Source organism: Pseudopodoces humilis, chromosome 1 (genome assembly GCF_049639895.1).
Source record: "Pseudopodoces humilis isolate 2021_Gansu_Grassland_sample_001 chromosome 1, ASM4963989v1, whole genome shotgun sequence".
NCBI lineage: Eukaryota > Metazoa > Chordata > Aves > Passeriformes > Paridae > Pseudopodoces > Pseudopodoces humilis.
The window spans coordinates 85,608,266-85,627,131 of NC_142200.1; the positions used below are offsets into that span (position 1 = coordinate 85,608,266).

Sequence of the window (18,866 nt, forward strand, 5' to 3'; positions counted from 1 at the left end):
ATATTACCTATTAGAAGAATTAAATTTCATTTGAATAAAATGTTCACTAAAAGCAATTTACACTGCAATACTTATACACCTCATAAGGGGAGAATTATTACTGAATTTGCTTTTTATCTAAAATTGAGAAGGGGCTACATTTACAGTCTCAGGTACACTTTTATTCCGTACACTGTATTGTCCATATGAAATCCATTACTATACATCTCAATCTAACGGTACAAAATAGTACAAAATGCACTTTAGTGGCAGTGAGGAATGGGAGTTCGTTCCAAATTAGACACTTTAATTAGACACTCTGCTTTAATAAAATTTTCACAGAGCATGAACAACACAGAAGAACATAAAGATGCATTTTGTGAAGCAAGAAAAATAAGGGGTGGTTTTCAAAGGCTACAGTGCCATGGAACTAGTTTTGAGTTTCTGTCTCTCTACTTAAAAAACCCCATGATAATTCACTGAAATAAGAGGAAACTTTCCCTCCCCAACCCTGCATGCCAGCTTTGCACTGCTTAAATTTCTAATAGAAAACAAATTCAAGCACAGCAATGACTTGAGCAGAACCTGATCAAAATTTTTGCTTGCTTTTTTATTAATCTGTGGTCTTAAAAGTGTTGAGCATTCTATGGATTTAAGAATAACCAATAAAATGCTAAGCTTAGTGTTCCACTTTTTCTAGGCAAAGCTTGTTGCCACTTCATGACTTGCAGCACTTGAGTTACTGTTCCAGTAAGGTTCTTTTTCTTCTGCCAAAATTCATGATGTTTGTGAAAAAGGGAAATCTTTCATAAAGTGATGTGGAGCTTTCTGCTAATAGCTGCACCTCAACAAATTAAAGGACTTGGTGGTGAAGAAACATTTGAAAGCTCCCAAGCCTCATAATTCAAGTCTTACATTCTGCTATTCTGATCAGTTAATTGTTAAAACTAGGACAGGACTGTTTATTAACTCTTGGAAACCAAAGAAAGAACTAGTGAAATTTTTATATCACTTCCTGAAATGCCAAGGGATTCTCTTCAAGGAAACCAAACAATGCAGCCTATGATACTTGTATGTAGCAAAGTCCAGGAGATGAAAATTCTGACCACCACTGGTTTTAAAACTTTAAATAAAACATGTACTTATTTAATTCAGATGCTGGATATATTTAAATGCAACAGGATCAATACAACTTACTAATTGGGTGAGGGGTTTTAAATCTAACATGTTTTTTGTGGTCAGTAGAGACAAGGTCAGCATCAGAATAATGTATCGAGTTAAAGGTAGTTTAATGAAGTTTTATTGTCAAAACTGGGCAGGAACTGTTCCATCACATGGGACATACAAGCAAACAGATTTCAAGACTACCTTACATACTATTAAAAAACATAGCCATTTATCTTAGAACACATAACCCATTAGAAAATAATACTTTGGTTGCAAAAAACTGAGTCTCTCAAGCATTTCTTCTGCTGAACAGACAAGCTCAGATATGTGCAGTGAGTTTATGCTTCTGTATGTGGCACTGTAGGATGCTGAAGATGGTCCAGTGTTGCTTCAGGATCAGAGACTTTCTTGGCTATGTGTTTCCTGGACTCTCAATGACCAATTTTTCCGTGGAGTACAGCTGGTCAATGGTAACCTGAATACCAAAATAGCAGAAAACAGCTTATAAGTTAGGCTGCACAAAACATCCCAAGAATTGAATAGTCCAGATATTAAGCTTTTTCATAATTACATTTTTCTTTCTATAAACATTTATTTTTGTAAATAATACATTTGTCTAGACCTTAAGAAAAATAACCAATACATAAAATACCTGCACATATACAATCTTGAAATAATGACATTGAGGAATACCATTTAAAGTCTCAAAAATTAACATTAAAAGTTACTACAGAGAAAAAGCAAGCAGGTTCTATGTTTAGAAAAATGAAAAAACTAATATAATGAAAAATAAAAATATGGATGTAGTCAGCAGATATTTCTTATGCTTTTTGGGTGGAGAGACTAGATATAAATTGCATGGCATGGTATTATTTTCCAATTCCTTTGAAATCCTAATTTAATTTGCCTTATGAATGGTGAAAGCAATTCAAGAGTTAGTTCAGCATTAGCATTTTACACACACTGGAACTACTACTTGTTCATGAGATGGTATTCAGAGCTCCTATATTTGTGCTTTCTAGTGCAATGAGGAAATGAAATATGACAAAAATGCAGCATTGCTGCTTTGATTCCTCTTGTTCTTTGGCACTTTCTAGTCTGCCCCATAACATCGGTAAATTGTGGTTGGGTGAGCAGCTGGCAGTTGTTACACACAGCTCTTGGCTTAGCAGCTGAGATGGAGAAGGAAGAAGTTTCATGCAAGTAGGGTAAGGAAAGCAGGAGACAGTATTTATTTTTAAAAGTATGGATTTTGGAGTCTACTATTTAATATCTTAAAGTTATGCCCTTTCTTGCCCCTCCTTTCTCCTTCAGGCTTGGGTACACAGTAGCTCTGTGTCCTTTTCACAAAAAAAAAGGTTCATACATTTAAGGGTTGAATTAGGATAAAAAAGGCTGATGCTGAATCACACCAAGCACAGTATATTTAGTAGAATTTAATACTTTGCAAATTAAGCCAAACAGCAAGTCAGGCTCTGAAAGTAGTAAAAAATCAGGGAAAGAATGTTTTTAGCATTTTCCGTTTACCATTTTTTGTGGGGGAAAAGTCCTGGCCGCTCTTGAATAAAAATTTCTCATCTGTGCTCATACTCAAATAAAATGTGAATAATATTGCCTTTTAGGAAATGAACTATTTAATCTTGATAAACAGCCTTGTCTGAAACTTGTAACACATTGATTTTAACCTTGAAACATTTATTACAAGGGAGCATTTATGAAGGTGTTTGTAAAGGAACAGCTTCATAAGAAATTTTCCTTGCCAGCAAATATTTCCTTCTTTTGGCATTCTGAGCTAAGTTACTAACAGCATATGAACAACTCTGATTATTTTTGAAGTTACTTATGAAATATGTTGCATACAGAATATTTAAAACAAAGGCCATACACAACTGTGGCATGTGTTACCAACAGAAATTTTAAGCTGTCAACAAGTGTTACTTGTCAAAGAGAACTCGTTGCTCTGGGTTATGTGTCAGGCTATACACTCTAGTTGCTGCCTTACCACAAACCATGCTGAAGTACTTAATTTTTGTATACTGTGTTTTGGAGCCCAAAGAATCTTTAATCCTTTCCCACACAGTAGAGCAAATTTAATGGGAGGCTCAGAGGGATTACAAAAATGCTGAAACCTGAATTGCATTTTTTTTCTCCCCCAAATGGGGAGATAGATGAGACTGAGTACGTGACTTCTCAGTCAATCATATTCAGCTGGGGCAGATGGCTTTGTAGGAGAAAGGTTCGAGCTGCTGTTTGCTGTCCCTGTGCCAACAGGTGATGTTATCTACTGCTGCGCCTCTTGACTCGAATGCAATAAAAGCACAGATTTACATGTGAGCTGCTTCCTTAGCAAACCACAGGCGTGCAGGCATTTCAGCAAGTGCAGAGCCGCCAGTGCTGAGCTGTCAGCCTTTGCTGGGCTGCTGCAGCTTGCCTGCCCTGCTGCTACCCTTCCAGAACCTCTGCCATGGCACTGTAAGCTGAACTTTGAAATCTAAGGATTTTTTATTAAAGCCGTTAGCACTGAATTTTTAAAGTTATGATCAAGCCTTTCCCATGTGCCTTAGACAAAACAAACAAAACTTCCATTTATAGCTGCTGAAAAATTCCCATCTATAAACATCTCCTGCCTCAGCAGAAGGATTGCCCCAGTATTTACACACTGACACTTATTAACGCTCTGAACCACAACAGCCTTCTTACAGTTCCTCAGCACCCTGAGTCTGAAGAAAGCACTTCAGCAGCACGCACTCACTGTGCATCATTCGCACAAATTAGAGACTTAAGTGGCTACCTATTGTGCTCTTTTTTCATTGTGCATGTTTGTAGCTCGTACACTGCATTTACTTTTCTGGTACATGGCTGGAAGCCAGTGCATAGGTCAGTGCCAGGGGAGTTTCATTGACCACGGGAAACTTTTGGGAAAAAGGCTCTATGATATGCTTAGCAACTTGGTTACCCAAAAGTTTATTTATCTCTCTAGGTAATATATTACAATTAAATTCCCCAGGAGAAAATGTGCAATAAAGAACCACTTTGTCATCAGGAGAAGACAATAAATAGAAATATAAAAGTTGTTTCTCAGCTTCTTTTGAATTATTTGATGTTTAAATTCTGCCTGCAAAACTATGTACTTTGGTTCTGACAGGTCCAGCCCTCAAAACTTGATGATTTGTCTTTGTTCAAAGATTTAGTAGAAATCTATATGGCCAGCTGTTTCTTGTGAACAAGAAGACTTTTTCTTGAAAACCTTACTATTGCCTTCTGTCTGAATCCAGGAGAAGGCTTAGGGCTTCAGAATGGGATTTATCAGCAGACATGAGACAACAAATGAGGAAAAAGAAATCACTGAAGAGTAAGCCCATCTTGTAAGCCAGCCATCCTCTGGATATTAGGTATATGTGTGTTCATATGGAAACAAGTACTAGTCCTTTGTCATAGCTGGCAGGAAGCAACCACGGGAATTAGCCACCTCATGGAATCTTTCATTGCTATTGGGGAAAAAAAAGCATGTAAGAAGAGTTTTCCCTATATAACAGAGTATCAGAGATGTGTATGGCAAGGTACAATAAGAATTAAATTGTAAAATTAAGAAGAATCACAGAAGCAAAATCTGTATCACCTGCAGACACTGAAAGAACATGATAATACCCTAAAAATTCAACAAATCCTGTCAAATTGACAACTCTGAACTCTGTCCTCTCCAAAGGTGTCTGGCTGCCAGTGTCTGTCTCTCAGGGACACCTGTGGTTGGTGAGCATGTTATGTGTGGCTTCCATGCCAAGCCATGTGACAGATGTAATTGCAATGGGATGGTGCTGGCCTGGGAGGCAGCCTGAGTCCTAGGGGCTAACCTGAGTCCTAGGAGCTAACCTGAATTCTTAGGGGCTAACCTGAATTCTTAGGGGCTAACCTGAGTCCTAGGGGCTGCCTTCCCATCTTGACACAGCTGGTGGAGTAGATCCTGCAGACTCGTTGCTACTACTTGCAAAATACTACTAGATTATCATCTTCAGTTTCTGAAGGTTTGTGGCATGTCTTGTGCATTTTATCCACACGAAGATTTTACTTTGCAGCTCAGAGTTGAGGTAGAAGTGACTGCTCACATTTCTGCAGGGCTGAAAATAAGGTGACTGTGTTTTAAATTTTTTTTTGAATGAGTGAGTGAACTCACTCAGAGTGCATTGTTCTGCTCTGAAAACAATGATGGCATCTTTCCTTGACAGCTCTGTATAAATGTCTGTCTACTTCAATAATCACCACATTTTTCCTCCTTCCTTAGGCTCTGCAGAACAAAGGTGGCCAGACATCTTTTTCCCATGTACTTTACAGAACTGTAATTATGCGGTGTACAACCCATGAGATCTAACAAATCCTGCTGAGCCCTGATGAAGGTACTTTTTCTCACTGTCACTGAATTACTCATCCTTATCATCCTGCCAAACTTGCCAATCTCCAAACAACTAGCTACCTGCTTGTGTGAGGTCTCACTGATAAATTTCAGGGTGAGTGCCCTAAAATTACTCAGGTAAGTAGCTAGGCAGCAGCCTTTCTGCCCTCAAAAGCAAACTAACTTTTTTTTTTGTCATGCCACTGTTTATTTTTGATGGCAACCAAAAGCAGGAGCAGCCTTACAGGAGAGGGTGCAACACTCTCACTTTATGTAGAATTAACTTCCTGGACAGTGCAAGGCCTAAACACATAAAAGTGCCACCACAGCAGAGTAATATAAAAACACTGCAAGACAGCAATTTATTTAGGTGTCAGTTTTTATAAATTGATCTCCTAAGAGGGTCATCACAAAGTAACAATGGTTTCCTGTTTTTCTTGAAGAAATGGTGTTCATAAGTAAAGCTAATGTACAACAGTTAGCTTTATATATTAAACACATTTACATATCTAATAGATATATAGGTTGTTACATACATGCATAAATATATGAAAAATACCAATCTCTAGGTAATAAACATAGCCATCTTCTCTCTTTTGTTACAAATTTACAGGCAAGAAATGGTTACCTTATTACAGCCAGAGATCCCATATAAACATATATATTTTCATGGTTCTTTATTATGGAGAAAAAGGAAAAAGTCCTGTGTATTCATATATTTATACTGTACACAAACACACACACACACATATATATGTATGTATGTATGTATGTATGTATGTATGTATAAAATCAGGGTTTTTTTCCTGTTGCACCTAGGAAATTGAGAGGTGTATCTCATGGGCACACTGCTGAATCTTAACAAGGAAGAAAAGTCCCTGATGACACCACAGTCATACTGCATTTATGGCTGCTAATCTGGGCCTCTAACACTACATGAAGAAGTTTCACATTCATATTTTCTGGCATGGTGACTATAAAATGCATCTCAAGTGAATGCTGACAAGAACAGAAATGTACAAGTATAAAGGTTATTTTAAGAGCTGGCAACAGTCTTGTAAGTTGTTTACCTAGAGTCTTTCCTATTAGATGATGCCAACCAATTTGCAATCCTATGGCAAATTTAAGTGAAGTGGTTATTGTTCTTAAGAAGCATTACCTTTTCTCCCCCATGCCCAAAATTGGATATGCTATACACAGCACACTTTATAATAAATTTTTCATATTAACTAAGGTCAATTTAATGCTTTTTTGTTTATTTTTAAATGAATAATTTATTTAAATGAGCCATTTTTGAAATTCTCTTTTACTGCAATAATAAACACACCAGTGTGATACACAGTAATTAATGCAACTCAAATGGAACCAAAACCTCCTCAGTAACTTTAGTTCCTTACCACATCTTTGTGTTGGTATTAAATGCTGCAGCAGCAGCCTTATTTATTTTTACTCAGGAAAGAATGTTGAAAAACTGCATTTGTCTTCTTAAACACATAGGTTATTCCAGCACTTCTGAGCTGGAATCAGTGTGGAAAAAAATATTTTGGAGACATTTCCCTTATTTTAATATATTGCATTTGTCTACACAGAATGGGAAAGGAAATGAAGGAAAGCACAGAGCTGAGAAGTTACAACTATTGTGTATTTTACTTCTGTAAGCCTGTGCTTTGCAAATGCTGTTGTCTTTGTTTCTTTGTGCCATAACACATCCTACAAACACCTCTACATGAAGCTTTTGAAAAGGCAGGAAGTATTAATTTATTGCTACCATTTGTTTGGCTTTCACGAATGTGAAAGTGTGAAGTAAAGACAGGTTACAGGTGAAAACGTATCTCAAAATTATTTCTCTTAATAATGATAAATTATGTACTTTTGTTAGAACCATATGCACTTTATCTTGAACACCTCAATTTCGCCTATCAGAAACAGGATAATGTATTTATTTATTCCCACCAATTTATTCTGTGGGCCTCCCTGAAGAGATACTCTTCAGTGAAAAGAGAAGAGAATCTTATCTATTCCAGCAATGATTTACACATAAAAAACTGTAGGCATATACATCAATGTGTGTTTTGTATATGGTGATCTAAAATAGGAAGGGATTTATTTCTCAGTTAAGAGAGCCCCTTTTTCTTAAAATTATACAAACATGTTACTGTCCTTATAGACAACATGGGCATGACAGACAAGGTCTTTGCTCCAAATAGCTACACTTGATGTAGCTTGAAGTAACAAGCGCCCTCAACAGAGAAAGCAAAATGGGAATCTTTCAAGCCCCTTCCAGCCTGGGTTGTTCTATGATTCTATGAAAGCCAAGTGGACTTATGTGGTCCTTCAGTAAACTCACAGTTTCACTTCTCTTGTTTCCTGCAATCCACTCAGCCTGCAGATAAAAAGGAGTGTGACAAGAAAAATGCCATCTCAAAAGCATGCAGGGCCCAACAGCAGATGGCAAAGGGGAAGAATCAACCCTCTGCTATTGCAAAGGTTACCTTAAAAGATGTCAGAGAGTGAGCCACAGGAAATCAAGCAATGACTGATTTTGGGCTTAAACAGCCAGGTGAAGGTTTGATACAACACACATCCAAGGAAGAAGGAGACCTGCAGTCGTAATGCTCTGACTGAGTGTGAGTTTCTCATGCTTCCAGCATCCTGGCAATCTCCAGGCTCCCACCTCTCCTCCCTCCCTATTTGTTACCTGCTAATGTTATTTCAGCATCTTGCTTTTTCTCTCCCATTTGCATAGAAAGCCTCAAACTTCACAGAGCAGCTCAAACTCTTCAAAAAGCCAAACACAGAAGAAGCAGGTCTTCTAAAGAGTCAGTCCCATGTGGGTAAAGGGGAAAAACTTAATATAGCCTGATCTTTTCTCAATATAGCATGAAATCACTCAGAAAAATCACTCAGTTAAGATGCTGAGTGTGGCAAGGAACAGAATATAAAACATTAATACTTGAAAATATAGAGACAAAGACCTGGATAACATTGTGCTGAGTGTGGTATAACAGGTAGTCTAGTAATGCTGAGACATTTGGTATGTAAATACCCAGACCATTCACAGAGGACCCTATGTTTTGCAGCAACTACATAAGCAGAATTCATCAATGCCAATGTGAGTGCCTGCCTTACTTTTGTCAGTAGTATAATACAACAGCCACTGTCACAAAACACACATTCTGCACTAGGTCCACGAAAGTGCTGTAATGTTTCTGTATTGCAGATACACCAACTCCGCAATACATACAAAAACTAAATTGTCATTATTAAAGGAAAATATTTTACTCTTCAGTATTTTCTTGGATAACTGCTTCTAAGAGACTTTTAGAATGGAACAGTGAAGAAAAAGTAGTCTTTACAGACAGGTATAAGCAGATATTAAATATGCTTATTGCATAGTGTGATAAGTAACTCTGTAGCCCTAATAAACTTTCATACTGTGAACTACTGTGGTACTAAAATGAGCTGCCACACACATTATGATAGCAATCATAATTTCAATACCACCTTTTACAATATTTAATGTCAGATGCCAGAAACGCAATGTACTGAAAGAAACATATTTAGTTTTATTTCTCATGTAAACTGGGGAACTTGCCTGCTGGGGAGAGCTGCTAAACAGTTACACAAAGATGTATATGGCATGTTTTAGGTTAATGTCTTTTAGAAAATGACTTATCCACCTGTACCTCCCTGTCTTTTTAAAAAATAATACTCATCACCTTCTACATTTATTCTCCCATTTCCTGAAAATACATGATTTTGTCCCAAACCACTTGAACTCAAAGAAAGCTCCAGAGCAGCAAAAGGTACACGGACTTTTTCTGTTTTTAACCGAGATCTGCTTGTCTAAATGATAATTGTTTAAAGCCTTGAAAAGCTTTGTTCTCACCACATTTTTAAGTGAAAAGTACATAAAGTACGTGCAAGGGTAAAAGTACATAAAGTATATTCCTTGGAAAATGCTGAACTTCAGGAGATAAGACATTTTAAGATAGCAGGTACCAAGATACCAAGGACTGAAAAGCAGGACTGGCTGGATGTAGTTGTGGCAAGATGCATACAAGAAACATGGCAGAGAATATGTTGTAGCTCACAGAGATCAAAAGCAGCCCAGAAGTGAGCAAGCCCAGAGTGGTGGAACAGCTAAAGCCACTGTTCAGTGAAGAAAATGCTGTGGCACATGGCAATGCTGATGGCTCCAGAAAATGCATTTGGTTTGGTAGCATGGAAAACCTTGGTCACCCCTGCTTTTGAAGCCAGCCCCTGTTGTGATCCTAGCTGGGCCAGCGCTCGTGCCCATTCGGAGTTCATCCCTGTAGTATCTTACACAGCACAGCAGTCCCCATGCACATTTGCTGCACTTTCACTTTGATTTTTCCAAACAAGAACCTTTCTCAGTATCTGCAGTACCAAAGCATGAGGCTGCACGTGAACACCTGCAGTAATAACTCCATGAGACAAATAGATAACAAGTACACAACATGTATTATGCTTGAGGATTCTCCTGTGGGAGCTACCTCTCTCTGCAGCATCCTGCCCAATATTTTATAGAAAGTATATATAGGTAGCAGAAGTACAGATATGTATAATTACTCTCACAGCTCAGATCATTGATTACTCACTTAAACAAAAGAATTATCTGCATCTAGAAGGAAAACTGCATCAAATAAGACATGTTGCCACTATCACCTATTACAGAAACATTAATCAAGTATTTTTCCTATCAAGTGTAATACACTGTGTACATTTGGTATGGGAATATCATATTAACTAAATGAACTTGGATTTGTTTATTTATTCTGATCTTATCCAAAACACCAAATGTATAGGGGGAAAGTTCAGGTGATTTAGAACTGTATTATTGTTTAACCTAGCAATTTAAATTTTCTGTTTTGTTAATGTCCTTTGAGCCAGAAGAATGTTTAAAAAATGCCTTTTAATCTGCAACTGAAGCTTTGGGGACGTGAAGGACATAGTGACTGCTGAATTTTGGATTTGAATGGATGTCAGCCATAGTTTAATTATTTGGTGGTGATGTGTCTTACTCAGGATTCCAAACCATCCTTACCGAATTTCTGGTGCTGGTTACAGCATGGCACCAGGTACACTGCATTTTGTAAAACTGACAGGTGCTTTATTAGCATTTTGAAATAACAAGGCCTTTTGTGTTTCAGGAAAAAAAAAAGTCAATTCTGTAACATATACAATTTTGCGAGACATAAGAGACAGAGAAAATTCATTTTCCCCTGTGCTCCAAGAAGGTTATAACCAAGGATTAAACTTAATTTTATAGGAGGAACAATTTACTTTAAGGTTCCAATATGTCTCTTTCTCTGCACTTATGTTACCTTACATACACCTCAGATGTGATTACAGATTTTCTCTGTGTCCATTCAAATTACAAAATTAAGTTTGAAAGAGCAGAAATAACAAATTGCATTTCTTTTTAGAAAATACAGCTGTATTTACAAAGATAAATTTTGTATTGGATATTTTTGATTCAATCTGCATCTTTGCCCAGAAAGGAGCACCACATTGAGGCAAATACTTACATGTCAAGTCCCTACTGCAGTGTTTAGGAGATCTCTAAGTGTATCAGGACAGGAATAAATTTTTATTTTTCTGCATTAAAAAGACTTCCCTTTTTTTGGCAAAATTCTTACCGATTACTAAACTACAGTCATCTGTTCTTGACAAAATAATAATTTCCTTGTTTATCTTACTTTCTGCGATGGAAGATATCCAAGGATTTATTTTTTCTTGCTCAGACATCCTTCTTGCTTTACTATCTCCAAACCTCCAGGTTTCAAAGACCATTTTTCTTTTCCTCCCCTCTTTTGGAAGAGTTCCAGTGAAAGCCATGCAAAAAACCTCACTGCCTGGACTGTCTACACTCTTTAAAAACCTGAGTAGGAAGCCAATCAGAAGAAAGGACATGAATGTTTTGGGACTGAGGATGGATTTGTTGAATTTCAGTCAGTGTTTGGGCCTGCGAGTTCCCACTTGCTATCCATTGTGCTAGGGTCACTTTGAAATCACTTCTCAGGTCCAGCTCAGTTTCTAAACCAACACCCCAGTCAAGAAACATGACTCTGATCTACTTGATTAAGCAACCTCTGCGGAGCCATAACCACAAACACAGTGAACCACTCTGTTTCTCTTGAAGTTACTCCAGGTGAGGGCCCGTAGGCTTCTGACTTCCTACAGCCTCTCCCCTGGGGCAGGAATCGCTCCCCTTGCCTGTCAATGCCAAGGCAAACATCCCCTGCAGCACCACACCAAGCCAAAGCCAAGTCCTCGTGCTCCAACCTGGCCAAATTGAGGCGGGTGTCCGGCCACCACACTGCTCTTCAGGGGGACAGCGCACACTCGGCCAGTTCCAAACACAAATGGGTTACCTTCCCAGTGCTCCTCTGCCCAGCCCTTTTTACAAACAGTAAGAAGAATTAATGAGGGAGAAAGTAATTATTTGCAAACCCTGCAGCTTTTGAGCAGGAGATAGCTGTGTTTGTGTGGATATAGGGTATAGCTTACATTAACTTGTTTAATTGGACTAAACTAAGCAGCATTTTTTTCTTTTTTTTGGCAAAGATAAATTACTGGATTTAGCACAGCTGGTAAGAGCTAATTCTGTACAAAGAGTTCTTTTCAGTAGTGTGGGTGGCAAAATACTTTCAGCAACTGGACTAATTAGTCCTTCCTCCTTTGCAATAGCACAGGACAGTTCAAAGAAAAAAAAAAAGAGATTGTAATGGAAGATGTATAAAATCACCCTATTTGCTCTTCTGGTTTTGCCAGTCCTTCCTTATTTAATGTCACAGTAAGCAGAGGCTTGCCCTAGTATTTTGCAGTACAGATAATAATTAGGAGTGGGAGGTTAGCACTTATTCCAAACACAGGCAGGGAGCAACGTCTGTTCCTCTGCACATGTCAGAGTAGAGCATTCCTCGCCCAAAACACGCCAGCCAAACCCAAGCAGCAGAGCGATGGATGCACCGCTGAGGGCTTTCCCCTCAGCAGAGTAGGATCATTTCTGCTTCACTGCTCCCGATGTAGAGCCCACCAGCTGCAGGGCAACAACCCACTGCCCCAGACAAGCACAGACTTGAGCATACAGACACCTTCCTTTCCATAAGAGCTGGCCAAAAGTGCTCCAGCTCTTCCACCAGCACACACACTGATGTGCAAACGCTCTGCAGCTGTCAGCAAGACACAAATCCTACCAGATAAAAACTGGGCTTGGCAAGATCCACTTGACCTTCTGAATATCAGTGAGATAAAGGGTAAAAGGCCAGGAAGGGCACAGATGTTTGAATTTACCTTCATTAGGCCATTTAGGAAACTGCTGGAAATTTTTTTTCTTGCTCTATTGTTTTGAAAAATGATTCTGGAGCTGTGCTTGAGTGTGTTACAAATCTACTAAAAAACCAATTCAAATTGTTACAAGCCATTACCAATGTTTCTTTTTCTCCTAACTAGTCTGAATAAAGGCAGGGTTATGAAAAATATCTGTTAGGAAAAACTGAATGTGAAGGGGAAAAACAAATTAAAAGTGAAGAGTATTTTATGAAAACAAACAAAATGACCAATTAATAAGGAAACTCTCCAGACAGCTTAAAGAAAAACTCAGCAATGAAACTACAAAAGAACAGTGTTTACCTACCTGTACCTACAGTTCCTGTCTTGGTTTTTTTTAATTTTTTTTTTTTTTTTTTTTTTTTAATTTGCCCATTTGTTTCTGTTGGCAGCAAATAAATGGAAGACAGAAGGCTTCCTATAGGTAATATTAATCAGTCTGATGAAAAACAAGAATTAATAAAACTACTTAGAATTGCCTGCTGCTCATTTACAGTTTGAACAATCTGATAATGAGAATAATATTTTCCAATACACACTCCTCCATAGCAGTTCTTAGAAAGTCTATGAAATTTTTGGTCAATGGAAGGTTGTTGATTAATCTTAAAAATACTGTTTAAACACATGTTGGGGGGAAGGCAGAGACAGGAGGTAGTTATGGGGAATAGACTGAATCTAGGAATTTGTCAGTGAGGAATCCTGTCTGAAATAATTTCTAATACAGCACTTTCCTATTTCTGTGGCTTGACACCTTAAGTATTTCTTAATTTTCTTTCCATTTTTCTGTATAAAAACACTGGGGGAAAAACGGAAAACTGACTCACTCTAAACAGAAAACAGTGAAGCTGCTACACACCAGCTATTATGTAAAGCAGAGATCTGTCCTTTATCTTTCAGTATTAATCATCTAAGAGTTTTAACAAAAGGAGAGCAAGACTAACTGATAAGAGATTAAAAATTATTCTTTATTGTATATAATGTATTATGCCCTTTAACATATGCATCCAAAAATTATTTTGCTCATTCTATCTCAGCTTGTTTATTTTGCTATTCAAAAAGACTGTGTAAAAACCTTACATATAAGCCTGTGTACAAAAGAAACCCCCTTCTGGGAAAAAACACAGAAAAGTGAACCAGTAGATGGCATTGTGGCACTTCAACAGACATTCCAGAAAATTCCACTTAAAAAACATGCAAGCCTAAGTGCTGTGTTTAACCACTTACTGCTTAACCAATGCAGTATTTTACTCCTGCTCAGTGCTCCTGAATGCACAACTGAATAAACAAAACTGCATGATGTAACTCTACTGTCACACTAGCCCTGAAACAAATCTTGTCTGCTCTGGTTCCCAAATCCAATTAGCTCCATATGCTAGATTTACAATCCCAGTCTTGAAAAGATGATCCTTATTTGATGATTAATGTCCCATGAGCCATGCCCATCATAGATATACAAGAATAGATGTGATAGTGGAAAAAATATTTACTAAAATGGAATCATATACAAGGATTTACAATCAATGCAGATAATACTATTTCCTGACATACAGCAATTTCTGTGTATTAGATACCCATTAAAAGTAAATTTCTTAAGTATTTTCTGAATATTCCCACTTTGTTTCAATTAAGCTGCTGATACGCCCTCACAGCTAGAGATTAGACGACTGTAGCAACCCACCAGTTTCTTGTGCAAAACAGCAGTTCTCTACTGCTCAAACCACACAAATTTGAAATAATTTTGCAGAACTCAACATACAGAAGACCTTGTGAGTTTAAGAATTATATTCCATACACCGGCATTATTATTTAAACTAATTTAACTTATTTAAACTAAAGCTAGACTTGCAATTATCAGTACTTTATCTGCAGGCTATTTTATAGATAAACCTTCTTTACCTTGATCATCTCTGAACAGGGGGTTGGAGCAGAGATTTCTGGAGGTCTCTTCCAGTCTCAGGTATTTTGTGAGGCTTATATATCAATGCCCTTCATGAGATTAGTCTTTATGAAAAGGTCTAGTATCACTATGGTATTCATTTACTCACTTTCTTTATTCAACTTCTAAAACTCCTCATATTAGAAGGAAAAATTTTCAGGATAGTGTAAATCAATCTGACTACCTTAAGGACCCTAATTAAATTCAATAGCACACTCTAAGCATCCAGTTGTATACAGTCCTTTTTTTTTTTCATGCCACTTCTAGAGTAAACTAAAGCAGTTTAGTTTTCCTGACGGAAAAAAATTCAACTTTAGGTCTCCACTGCTTGATAGCATAGTACTTGGATTAAGAAACAAAGAAGCAACTAAAACTTCATCCACAAATTAATAGATCAAATATTTTTGCAAATTTAATATCTACAAAATATTGTCCTCACTTGAGGAATGCTGGGGTTTATATGTGAAAATTCCCTTTTCCAATTATAAATTAAAAACAGAAGGATACAAGAAAAATGTTTCTTTCATCCCCTGTGAAATTACAAGCATTACTGTGAATGTTTAGGTATTAAAAATGGATGTCTCTTTTTTGGTGGTCAGGTTGGGCTGGAGCACCCAGGAGAAGAGTGAAAACAGTTCCTTCCTCTTATTGTCACTTCTTTAAACATGATCCCATCCTTAGAGGTAGATGACAAGTGTCACAAGCCCAAAACCATTTCAAAGAGAATAGAATGGTGTAGCAGGGAGAACATAAGCACTGATAACTGGATCAATTTAAGGATCCACCTTTTCGATTATTTTGCGCCCACCATAATCCATAAGCAGTTCTTCAGGGAAAGGTAGCATGAATATGACACACATACATACATACCTCTGCTGAAATGCCTCCTCTGCTTCCAGTGACAACTTTTTGGCAACTTCATGGTCATAACACCATTTTAACAGACGTGATTAATTTTGTCTAATCCCCATTTGAGCTCATTCACCTGCTGGCCTCCCCAGCATGCTGGGGCATGTGGAAATGAGTTCTGCTTTTCAACTCTCAAGCTTCATGGCTGATCATTTTGCTTTGACCTTGTAAAATGTTCAAAAGAGTAAAGAAAATGTCACTCCTATTTTCCTCAGAAATGTTTTTCTTCTGTGGGAGTTTTCAAGCGGTATATTCCTTTTACTAAGGTACCAGGAAGGAGGGTAACTCAGAGAAAGTACTCAGCCAGCTAGCATCCATGTTGTCAGGAGCAGATGAAACAGGACAATAACAGAGATACCATTTCTGAACGGACTGGAAGCACACCATAACCTCCTGCAATCCATTTGACAGCAGAAGAAGAATAAGGAGACCTGACTGAAAGCTCTTACTACTGCTGAAGCAGAGTCATTCAAAGTGCCCAACTGACCACACTCTGGGTCACGAAGTCCACTATACTGGAGTGGACCATTGGGGTAAATACAGTGTAACCTTGTGTGGAGACCTCCAAAGTGTGGTGGTTTACAGGCAAAGAAAAGCATCCTTCATCATCTTATTTATGATGTGTATTTGGTCTTGTATCCTGTGAGCCTCGGTGGTGGGGACTGACACAGAACCAGGAAGAGGAGGATATGGGGTCATCCCATAGTTTTGCCTTCTGGGAAACCTACCTTCAACTTAAAATTGTTACAGGCCTCTCTTGTCTGCGTTGAACTGTGATTTTCAGGGGACACCACTTACATGTCAGAGAGAAAAACAACTTGGTCATTTTCTTGTGTTCATCAGCTACCCTCTGCTATCATGAGAATCCCTGATGAGGAAAGCAGCCTGACCAAGGTTTCCGCTTTTTGTGGAAAGATTTCCTTGTAGCTGAATGCACAGAATCCAGTTTCCTTCCAAACCCATCCAAGTGTTTGAACTGTTTGTCCTCTGACATAAATATTGGTTCTTCTCATGCAGCCAGTGCTTCAACATAATCGGAGCTGGAGAATTTATGCAAAAGGATTCATAATCTCATCATGCCAGGTGGTATTTTCTCAACCCATTCAGTGGCTCCTGATGCTGTGCTCAGCCACATCTAAACAAATCATGCTGTATCCTGTACCTGTTTATTTTAGAGAATGGCAAATACAGCTAATCCCAAAGACAAGAGATTTTTTGAAGATGACTGTTGTTTCAAAAGTCCACATTATAAACAAGTGGTACAAATTTTGAAACTTTAAAATGAGCTTGGTGCTGATTCACCAGAGCAGAGGCCATTGTTTAACCCAGCAGGAGTTAATGGGAATTTTCTCAGATACTAAAGAAATAGTGACAACTGTGGTTGTGTCACAGGCTTTTATTGCTCTTCCAGACCAAAATTATAGTTAGAAAAAAACTCAAGCAAGCCTGCTCTTACTTGCATAAGGAAGATCTGTGCTAGACCTCCTGCTAACATAATCTCTGACGTGTTTCACTGCTTGTAGGACTGGTAACTATTTGTGAAAGAGCAACTTTCTAAACCATGCAAACACATACAGCCATGGAGCATCTGGACCAGGCAGGGAACTCAGGCTTACCATTCCCTCAGGCTGGAGGCATCCCAATTACAACATCTGTCCAGAAGGAGAAACAGATGGCCAACTTCTCCACACTTTTCTGCCTGCCTGACCTGATGTCCTTTATACCAGGCACTTGGGCAGATAAATAATAATAAATAAAATTAATAAGGCTAATTAAACCTCCTGGGTAAATTAAAGAGTTAATGATGTGACAGTACTTCTCAGTCCTAAATTTTGGGCTAAATCACTGGGGCTCTCTATGCATTCACTAAAAAAATCAGACTGACAGAAAAAGTATCATCCTCAAGATACTACATTTGCTAATTTGCTGTACAATTGCAGGGTTAATTGACAACGTCTTGCCATTTCTGAAACCAGCTTGACAGATTTTCCCAGGCACTCCAACACTGCCTACAGCAAGTCTATGTGATGTACATTGATACCTACTGCTCACAAGTAAAAGAAAAAGCTCTCAACTCAGCAAGAATTGTGTTTCTTAAAAAAAAATAAAACATCTTACTAACTGGTGCTTAGATTTTTCTGTACAAATCAGCATTTACAGACCAGTATTTCTCACTTTGTTTCAAGCTCACAATCCAATCAATAATTACATTAAAATACACCAGCAAGGAAAAAATACAAAGTAGAGCTAGCCAATTAGGAATTTCTTTAAGCTGCAAGCATGCGAATCATATTGAACTAATAAATTAAAATTTTAAATCTTGATTTTTGAGCTTTCTTCCCTCCATAAACTCAGTCTTTAACTGCACTGTTAGTTATAGAGAAATTCTTCTAACTGACATTTAAACCATTTTTCTAAACCTGGTAGGATTTTATGGTTATATTGTCTGCATTTGTGCTGGTAGTAACTTCAGAAGCTGCCACCTCACTTTTACAGCAGAATAAAGATATTACGTTCTCACAAGTTCCTACGGACACCTGGCAACCATGTACAAAGAAACACCCAATTAATGGCTTCTCTAGAAGAAAAGCTACAGCTTGAGTGCAAATCTTTCTGTTTACTCACCAGAGAATCAATTCAGGAGCGGGGAGTTGTAAATGTTTCAACTACAGGGTAAGCATACACAAGATATTTTAAGTGATGAGGTAACCACAGTGATCAAGCCATGTGGCTCAGCAATGTAGAAAAGGCAATTTCCTAAATTCACATGTCCACAAACTGTCATTTCAAAGTTCAGACAGGACGGACCAGAAAGCTACCATGAAATAAGGAAAGGAATATTCAGTCTTTGACAACTCCCTGTTGCTCCTTGCCCTTGCTTTAGCTACAGACCTCACCACCCACCATTCTTTACTGGCCCTCACTTCCAGTCTCAGTTTAAACTACTTTTTAATGAACACAGAGAAAAAGTTACTCAATATGATGGCTGCAAACTGAGGTCACTTCTTCCCTGCAAACTCACACTGGAGCTTGCCCCCAGGGAGAGACAGATACCTGCCCATCTCTCTCTAGTTTAGATACAAACCCTCTAGCACCTGCCACAGGAGCTTGTATCTCATGCTGTTACATTGT

General features: G+C 38.1%; 1 protein-coding gene across 1 annotated transcript in view; it reads right to left on the bottom strand.

Annotated features, from left to right (window-relative positions):
• Positions 1 to 139: 139 nt before the first annotated feature.
• LYRM4 (LYR motif containing 4) overlaps positions 140 to 18,866 on the bottom strand; it is an 86,194-nt gene continuing 67,467 nt past the window's right edge. Inside the window, exon 3 of the mRNA XM_005525315.3 lies at positions 140 to 1,621. Within this exon, the coding sequence (XP_005525372.1) occupies positions 1,559 to 1,621 (63 nt within the window). The 3' untranslated portion in view covers positions 140 to 1,558. The remainder of the gene's footprint in view (positions 1,622 to 18,866) is intronic.